The 9,577-nt window shown below is 40.7% G+C and overlaps 1 protein-coding gene across 1 annotated transcript; it reads left to right on the top strand.

Moving 5' to 3' along the window:
- Window positions 1-21: 21 nt before the first annotated feature.
- On the top strand, window positions 22-6,367 carry elovl7a (ELOVL fatty acid elongase 7a). The gene is made up of 8 exons (XM_049580003.1): window positions 22-157; window positions 2,210-2,299; window positions 2,419-2,609; window positions 3,591-3,671; window positions 3,795-3,851; window positions 4,033-4,138; window positions 4,553-4,689; window positions 4,819-6,367. Exons 2-8 carry the CDS (start codon window positions 2,236-2,238, stop codon window positions 5,062-5,064), a joined length of 882 nt encoding a protein of 293 aa, XP_049435960.1. The 5' UTR covers window positions 22-157; window positions 2,210-2,235; the 3' UTR covers window positions 5,065-6,367.
- The last annotated feature ends 3,210 nt before the right edge of the window (window positions 6,368-9,577 follow it).

The raw sequence follows: 9,577 nt of genomic DNA, 5'->3' as shown, positions 1-9,577 counted from the left end.
CACTGGGACTCCCATAAGAAGGGGGGAGAGCGAGCTGTGTCAGCGTGAGTAGAGCGGGAGACACACCTGTTGGGCACCTGCAGGTGAGCTCGGAGTTTGGACACAGGTAGTTTGACAGAAGAAAAGGATTTTCATCGCGTGGCGGCGGTAGATAAAGGTAAGTAAGTTGACTTTTTATTAACTAAATCTGGGTTAAGTGATAAAACAACTCAGTAGTACTCCTAAAGGTGGACGCAATTAAAATCTGACAGCACCTGTGCGTCGACGCAACGCGTGCCCGTGATTACTGAGACATTCCCTGTCATTGTGAGCTGGATGGGAGCTGTTGGAACTGTTTTTCATCAGTGTCGTCACCTGGTCCTCATCATGTTGAGGATTACAGCGATACTGGTGGATATGAATTTTATATTGGCTGAAAATAATTAATTTTGATGCTTTAAGTTGTACACTAACTAAATATGAGTGTCTTAACATGACCCTGAACTTCAGTGGCTCCTACACACAACACTTAACTTTAAAGTGGTGTATTTTTAAGGTGCGTGGTGAATGTTGGTGTTTTTAATGCACAGATGTGGTCAGTGTATTTACCCCATCGTGTGTGTGTGTGTGTGTGTGTGTGTGTGTGTGTGTGTGTGTCCATAAATGTGGCTAGATTGAGATACGTCACTCACAGGTGGATTTTATCTTCTGTAAACTGTGGGTGTTGACACTGCAGACACTAAAGATACACAAAACGAGAGTGTGTGTCCTGGGAGCAGCAGCCTTTACATCAGGATCCCTGACTATAACGTTAATTGGCGTGTCAAGGCTTGCCATGCACGTCTTCATTAGTGTAGAGACTCCAGACAAGCCATTCCTTTTTCCAACATCCACCCAGCGACTTACCCATGCACCTTTCAAGTTCACATTGCATTCAGGTAGACACACCTTGAAAACCTGTCATGTAGGGTTAAGACTCTTTTGTAGGCTACACTTGGAAGACATGGGGTGCTGTGTGCTAGGCATTTACACCTAATCACAGATCCTTACAAATGGCACATCAAATTTACATTTTAAGAAAGTAATCTAACAGGTGTAATGAGTTTATAAGATTTAGTTTGACTTCAGGTTTGTCACAGTGAGGCCCCCGGGAAGGGAAGTTCACTTTGGCATAGTTCTCCAACTTCAGACATAGTTTACAAACCAGTCAAGCCAGTCATTGTGAAGCTTTATCTCAATGGACCCTGAAACTGTGAGACACCACCCTGTGTTCAGAAACTGTTACACATGAGTTGCATCTTACACAGTTGCATTAAATGTGGGGTTATTTTTAATGACAGTAGTACTGATGTCAGAATGACTGGAGAAAAACTAAAAAACTAATTTAATTAATATTGATGACTTAAACTCACTGAAATAAAATGAATATACACAGGAACTGCCTTTTAGTTTTAGTCTTTACCTACACAAGAAGAATGTGGAGGCAGTGGTGCACATGTTTGAGACTGGAATGTCTACATGACTGAGTCAGTAACCGTAAAGTGCTGTCTGTGTATTGTAATGCGTACTCTAAACGTCTCAAATCTCAAATTATTTTCTATACGTTAGCCATGCATACACGGAGGCTGCATACATCTCGTCACACTGTTGTTTGTTCTCTGTAAGCTGAAAGACACTACTCATTGTACTCTCCATACACTCTTGGCTTTGTCTGCCTCAGACACTCGGAGGAGCAGCAAAGAAGCACTGTGTGGCCTTTTTTTTTTTTTTTTTTTTGCCTTACAGTCCCGTCTCTCAGCCATGGCAGCGTGCTCTTAAAGTATGGCCATTCTTTTGCCTCCAACTACTACAAGAGTCTAAAAGCGTTCAGATTTAATCAGATGAAAAACCGGTTGCACGTGGAGGTGTTTATGCAGCGTGCTGTCGGTTTCAGTGAACTTTTGCAAGAGACTCACCTCCTGTTGGAGCTCATAATAAAACTGGAGGAAATAGTTAACCTTGATACTTCCTGAAGGTGAAAGTTTATTGTGGTTTTTCTATTCAAAATCACCTGAATGCAGTGCTTTCTTTTCAGTGTCTTTAGCAGCTTTTAAATATGTTCATCTGTTTCAGTGAACAAAGACCCTTTTTGCTGTCGGACACAAATATCCAACTGCTTTATATTAAAATGACAGTGAACACGTGTCCGGTCCAAACTGACCTCCTTAACCTTTGCCTTTCCTCTTTTTAGGTAAAAAGCAAGGACCCTGTCTGAAAATGGAATTTTATGAAATAAAGTCTTCAGCTGCACTCATTTATGATGAGTTCATCTCAAATGCAGGTAAGTTTTTAAATATTCAAAGTGACTTCTTGGTCAATTTATATTCCTACGTTCTCATGATACACTCTTCTCTGTATCTGCACCTCCTCACAAACCTGTCAACACTCTTCTGTTAACAGACAAGCGGACGGATACCTGGCTCCTCATGTCATCCCCTCTCCCCCAAACCCTCATCATCGCAGCGTACATTTACTTCGTCACGTCGCTGGGCCCTCGGATAATGGAGAACCGCAAGGCCTTCGACCTCAGAGGAGTTCTCATAGTGTACAACTTCAGCGTGGTGGCTCTCTCGCTCTACATGATCTATGAGGTGCGTCATGTTGTTCTTTTGCTTCCATTAGTTGACATGAGATTCAAGGAAGTGAAATGTTTTGACACAGCAGTGCGTATCACAGACTCGTAGTGGAGTTGGTTCTCCAACCCCGAGCCATGACACATGCCATTGGCAGTCTTGGGCAATACTCTCGTTCATACTTTTTTTTTTTTTTTCCCTCCTTTTTTTTCAAACTTGACTACTGATGTGAAGTTAAACCAGATCTGCAGGTGTGGCTCATTGTTGCCACACACTGTATTCTGCACACGTTGCCTAAGAGCCGCATAACTTTAACATGACTTCAACTTTGTGCTGCATCTTACTCGTCAAGATGTACTCAACTTTTTTTTTAAACTTTATTTTTATTGCATTTCCATTGCAGAAATATCACATACAAAGGGAAAAAACATTACACTGACAATTTGTTCTTTTTATCTCGTCTGTGTTGGCTAAACATCGTCCATTTCCCCCATTTCTCTCGACATCACCTCTCGAACTCCTATTCTGAGATAACAGTTCCATAAAATATTTCCAGACGTGCTCAATTTTATTGCTGTACGCCATTTCCAATTTATTTATCTCAGCTTTAATAATTTGTTTAATTATTTTTCAATTGGAATAATGTCACTGTGAACACTACCCCGACACACTGCTGCTTTAGTGTCTAATGATACAACTTTATTGTCAGCTTACACCGAAATTCATTTTGCATCCTCAGACAGCTCTGCACAAAACGTAAAAAACGTAGATTTTTTTGGGGGGGGCAGTTTTGTCTTTGAGAGAGAGAGAGACACACAGAGACACACGCTGGAGTTGAGCCTGGGCCGCTGCGGCAACAGCCTTGTACATGGGGCACCTGCTCTATCTACTAAGCCACCGACGCCCCACTAATTTTAACATTTTAAAGTGTTTATGAATTGGTTATTTCATTCCTCATTGCGTTACTTGTGACTAACCACTCTGCTCTGTTCTCTCCAGTTTGTGATGTCAGGATGGGGAACCGGATACTCTTTTCACTGTGACCTAGTCGACTACTCTGATTCACCCCAGGCTATGAGGGTAAGCCACTCCTTTTAATAACCAGGATGTAATTGCAGCATCTGATTGCACATGTGGTAGAGCTCTTGATTTATTTTCTTTCTTTTCAATCAGTACTGAAATATTCTATTCTGTCTCCTCTAGATGGCGGCAGCGTGCTGGCTGTACTACTTCTCAAAGTTCATAGAAATGTTGGACACGGTAAGTTGAAAGATCACTATCATTTCCTGGTGTATTGTGTTGCAGTAGATTCTAGATTGTATTGAATTTCACAGTAAATGTATCACTGTTTAATCAGTACATGTAGTGTGGGGTGTTTTTTTTTTTCTTGGCTAATTATGCATATAAACGTTCCTTTTTTTTTCTTTTTGTTTTTTAACAGATCTTCTTTGTGCTGAGAAAGAAAAACAGCCAGGTGACATTTCTTCATGTCTACCATCACTCGATCATGCCCTTCACCTGGTGGTTCGGAGTTCGGTTTTCTGCAGGTAGGATTTCCTTCCGTCTTTCTTGGATATGCCAGCAACAGTTTTGACATCTATATTAATTTCTTTTTACATATTGTGATATTGTCCCGGACATCCTGCAGGGTTATTGTAGCTTTTGTGTTTTTTGGCTCTTATCTGATTTTTCAATTTTTATTTTTAGTTCAGTTTAGTGTCCAGAGTGTTGTTTTTGTTTGTTTGTTTTGGTTTTTTTTTTTTTTTTTTTTTTAAATAAATAAATAAATAAAAATAGTAGTTTAGTTTTAATTACACTTTACCACTGCCTCCTGATGTTTGTTGAGTTATTTAAAGTTAGTTTTCATATAACTAAAGTTGTGTTTTTTTCCACACCTAGTTTTAGTTTTTTTGTGTAGTTTGAGTTAACTTTAATAAAATTGATACATTCCTTGTTTTCAGGTGGGATGGGAACATTTCACGCCCTGCTGAATTGCGTCGTCCATGTCATCATGTACTCATACTATGGCCTGACTGCTTTGGGCCCCAACTACCAGAAGTACCTGTGGTGGAAGAAATACCTGACAACCATTCAGCTGGTATGTAAAGCAGTCTGAGCAGTCCTCCTTTTTTATTTGTATGTTTTGTATTGTCCAAGTGTACCCTTCTAAAATCCTGTGGGAATCTTGACAGCAGAATCAACCCCTCCTTTCCTTGTTGCTCCCCAGATCCAGTTTGTTTTGGTAACAAGCCACATCTCCCAGTATTTCTTCATGGACTGCACCTACCAGTTCCCCATCTTTATCTACATCATCGGCTTGTACGGCGTGATTTTCCTGTTCCTCTTCCTCAACTTCTGGTACCACGCCTACACCAAAGGCAAGAGGCTCCCGAAAGTACTGCAGAATCAGACATGGGAACATCACAGCAACGGAGTTATGAATGGAAACGCCAGTCATGAAAAAGACGAGTGACGCAGGACTCGGCTTGTCAGGGGGTTTCGGGGTTGACCTCAGTTATGTAAGCAAACCACGGCATTCTGCGGCTGAACCTCCCCCCCAATTAGTCTGGACTGTGTTTTCTGTTTTTCTACTTGCAACCGCAAAAGACAATCTTTAAAGTTTGACCAAAGCTTTATTTAAGAGGTTTATTGACTCAAGCTGAAGGGTTTTATCTTTTTATATTATATATATTTTTTGTTTACAATGAAGGTAAAGCCCAAGTTCTGCTATGTAAGTTTCCAAATATCCCTCCTCTCTGCTACAGTGTAGTTTTTAATTTCAAGTGTCCGAAATCAACTCCATTATACACGCTGACTGTCGGGCTTCACCCTCAGTTATACAATCAAACTGGGCTTCCTGGAAAAAGCCTCTAATGATGAGATCGTTTTTAACTCTTGTGGCTTGATCTAATTTCTCAGAAGAGCTTTTCAGGAAATCCAGTTTCTTTTAAAGTTGTGCACTGAAAAGTTGTTTATTTCACCAGGCGTAAAATTACATTTACCGTTCTGGGTTTATTTTTTAGATGGTGTTGAGGCTGCACATGTCCTGTTTGTTCAGGTCTTTGTTACATGCACGCAGAACAGGGTGTTTTGAATACTTATGCACGCCCACTTCTCTATGGTTTGAGTCACAACTGCTGCTGATGGCGGACATTCAGTGAAAAGAGCGATCTTTCGCGTCAGTTTATTCCCCTATGAAGCGACGATGTGACAGAGATGCCAGAGAGGAACGGTGAACGATCACTGTGGCTCTTGTAGGATCCAGAAGTTGAGCTAGAGTTTTACTCCTTATTGCAAAATAACACTGTATTACAGGATACGCGCAATTACATGGATTCACCAGTCAGAAACATAAGCAGCCTTGCTCGCCTGCTTTTTAGCATTTTGCCTCATGTGTCGAAGGGTGGCTAAGGAGGTCTACAGGCAGCTGATGCAGACAGTGCCTTTGGACTGAGGCCTGTGGAGTAGTTTTATATCAGGTTATGATGATCTTAAACTGAAGGGAATGTAACTCTCTACTCCTGTGGTGACTGAGGACATAGGATCGAGCTTGATGTGGAAAAGTTCCACCTTTTTTTTTCAGGTGCAAGCCCATGTTAACACTAAAGCTTTACAGATGCACAATGCAGAAAAACTGAGGGTGAACTTCTTTTTTTCAAGTTCTTGTCAGATCCCTTATTACACCAAAAGTTAATATTGTAAGAAATAATGTGACATGTTTATATTGTATTTTATATGTATTTATATGAGAATAAATGATCAATGTACTTTAAAAATCTTTTGCTTCTCAAGTTCCTTGAATTGTGGATTTTTTTTTGAGCATGTGACTAAATTACATGGTGGAGTATTAAATTTTTTTTAATTTATCAGGAAGTCCCATTAAGATCAAAAATCTTTTCCAGGAGAGGCTTGGCCAAAGCAGCTGTGCAAAACAAAATTAAAATACAACACGATGCACAAAAAACAGAACGGCTATTTAGCACAGTGGCCTCTCAAGATAAACAAGCATGCTTTCATCACCACCATTCTTTATTATGGCCTTGAATTCATCAGTGGATATGAAAGTTTCTACTTTTTAGATGTCTTTCCAGATTACCATGCCCAAGGTGGATAGAAGGAAAAAAGTTTTCCCAAGAAATTAGTTTTTAAAATGCAACCTAGAGCCGAGTTCAATAATTACCAGATTGTAACGTTAAAGCAAGTTAATGGTACAGTTTTAAGAAATTCAAACAATACTTAACTTTCAGCCGTAAATTGTGTCATGAGGGTGCAGGGTAGCCAGCCGACCATTTTCTAATTCAGTGAAAATACATTAATTCACACTGGAAATTTCTTTTGTATTTTGAATGTAAGCAAAGTGCAAGAGTGCACTAGAAGCATGAAAACAGAGCTTGTTAGTTTAAAAGAAAAAGTGCCAAGGGAGGATCCCAGGGAACCCCCAGCATTGATCTAAATAGCCTCCAATCCTTGAAATGTTCCTGCAGACACCTGACCTGTGTGGGGCTGCTGCAACTGGCCCCTGGCCTCCTGTCATTTTGCAAAAGTGGCCCCCGGGCAAAGTAAGTTGAGTATCCCTGTGCTAGAGTCAATGGCTTTGTGACATTCCTGTTAAATTTGTTGTTCAGACCTGACTGTAATGAGCTATCTTCACCAGTAGGAGGTGCTGCTACACTGAGACTAAAGACGGTTTGCTGTGTGAGACGGATCACCACACACCACTGCACAAGATAAAATTATTTTTACATTAATGGCAAAGTGTGGCGAATCTGGTATTAGTCATGTGGCAGAATGTATTATTTTAATCTCACTAAACACTGACTGTATCTGCAGGATAATGAACTGTAAATTGTTTTGCTGTTGTTGGGTAAAAAGCTGGTTTCCCCTAACTGTTTTAGGAACAGAGTATGTTTTTCTCCTACCAACCATATATTATCAAATGTTGTGAGGATTTCCATTACATCAAATGCATTTTCTCAACCTGTATAGAAGCACATACATGCAATTTATTCTGAGTTAAATCATGGAAACTAATTAAATGCATGTTGGGAGATGTTTTCCATCAGACAATGAGCCCAAGCATAAAGCCAGAGCCACACGTGACTGGCTCAAGAACAACATGCTGATGTCCCATAGAGTCAAATCACGACATAGTTCACTCATTTTGTTCATGCAATTTTAGACAAACATGAAAAACTTTAAAGCAGGGTAAATACATCTTAGAGGCAATCTATATCCTCCATAATGTTCAATGTACACACACTTATTTTAGATATAGAACAATTTATATCTTATACTGAGGAAAACATTCAGCTCTTTTTCTGTCTACCCACGCCTCCCCCTCTCCATCACATCACACCCAGCAAACAGGAGAGCACAGTGACCTGTCTATTTGATATCAGTGCGTCCTTCTGCACTTAAGTGGTACATAATGACACCGCCACCAAACAACAGCCCCCAAGCTTTATTACTGAATGACACTCAGCTGTGTGATGGCAAATATGAGAGCTTTTTATCCATAAAGAGAAGCTGACGTCAGTGTAAGATGCAACTGCAAATTACAGAAGTCATTTTAGAGTCTGTTTTCTTTCAATACATGACTGTACTGTGGTGTGTGTGTGTGAGTGTGTGTGTGTGTGAGCGCTGAAGCTAACCGGTTGAATGGAGAGATTAGAGCAGGCAGCAGGACGGCCCAAGCCTCGGAGGGCATGGATGATCGCTCTCCACCATGATGAGTTCCAACAACCCCTGTCTGTCTCCAAGCCACCCTCGCAGGTCCTTCCCTGGTTTAACTGTGGGATAACAAGGTCATTATCAGGCTGAATGTGTGAGACAGCTCATCACTGCAAATTCGTATAACACAAATGAGGTGAGTCAGTGAGCAGGGTTTGTTCCTGCCTCTCACCACAAGATATGCGATCAGTTAAAAATGTCTTGATCTTCGAAACATCGTTTAATCCTTTCTTCGTTTTTTTAGATTTTCTTAATGGGGAGCAACAGAAGTGGCAAAATCAGACTGATCATCATCTGCTGTCTCCATATTTTAGAGACTTGTCTTGTTTCTAACAAAAATGACCTCTGATGTGTGAGATAACATCTGGATCAGCAAACTGTTCCTTTACACCAAACCATTAATTACATAGATATGTTCTAACTGTCAGTCTCAATTTGGTCTCATAGTGGAAACAAACATTATTTAATTGTATCAGTGCAGTGACCTTTTTTTCTGCATTATAATCCGTTTGAAATATAATTGGACCACTGACAGTAGTGTTAAAGGGACAGTCCACCCTCAGATCAAAAATACATGTTTTTGCTCTTACTTGCAGAGCTATCTATCAGGCTAGATTGTTTTTGGTGCGAGTCACAGAGTGTTGGAGATATCAGCCATAGAGATATGATTGACTTGAATATAATCAAACTAGATGGCACTCAGCATGTGGTGCTCAAAGCTCTAAAACGATACATTTGAACAGTGTTGGGCAAGCTAAAATGTATGGAAAAATGTAGTGAGCTAAGCTAGCAGTGTTACTCTACATTAGGCTGACCAAACGTCCTCTTTTGCCTGGACATGTCCACTTTTCACGTCCCGTCCAGGGGGTGTTTATAAATTGATGATAATGTCCGGTTTTCCTTGTGTGTGTGTGTGTGTGTGTGTGTGTGTGTGTGTGTGTGGCACAGACCGCATATTTCTGTCCGAACCCGACAGTCATTCTGTTTTGTTATGTCCGAAACCAAACCGAGCCCGACATTATTTAATGACTAAAGCACTGAGTTTGTGTCACACAGTTGTTATGGTTACAGGCTATTTAACAGGCCGGGCGTGCGTAGTGGGTGCTCCGCGGAGAGGGAGACCTCTGTGTTTGAGATGGGAGCGGGCGGCGGGAGGTCCAAGGCTTCCAGCGAGGGGAGAGGTAGAAATATAACAAAATAAGATAAAATAGGAAGACTTGTCTCCCTCTTTTATTTTATTTTCAGCGTTTAATCAA

This window comes from Epinephelus fuscoguttatus, linkage group LG6 (genome assembly GCF_011397635.1).
Source record: "Epinephelus fuscoguttatus linkage group LG6, E.fuscoguttatus.final_Chr_v1".
NCBI lineage: Eukaryota > Metazoa > Chordata > Actinopteri > Perciformes > Serranidae > Epinephelus > Epinephelus fuscoguttatus.
The sequence above is the reverse complement of the archived record's forward strand: the minus strand, read 5'-3'. Positions and strand labels throughout refer to the sequence as shown.

Excerpts from the sequence above, each read along its gene's own strand:
- elovl7a (XM_049580003.1), top strand. The coding sequence starts at position 2,236 with ATGGAATTTTATGAAATAAAGTCTTCAGCTGCACTCATTTATGATGAG. Across the intron at positions 2,300-2,418 it reads TGAGTTCATCTCAAATGCAG|ACAAGCGGACGGATACCTGG; the intron begins GTAAGTTTTTAA and ends TTCTGTTAACAG. Across the intron at positions 3,672-3,794 it reads ATTCACCCCAGGCTATGAGG|ATGGCGGCAGCGTGCTGGCT; the intron begins GTAAGCCACTCC and ends TGTCTCCTCTAG.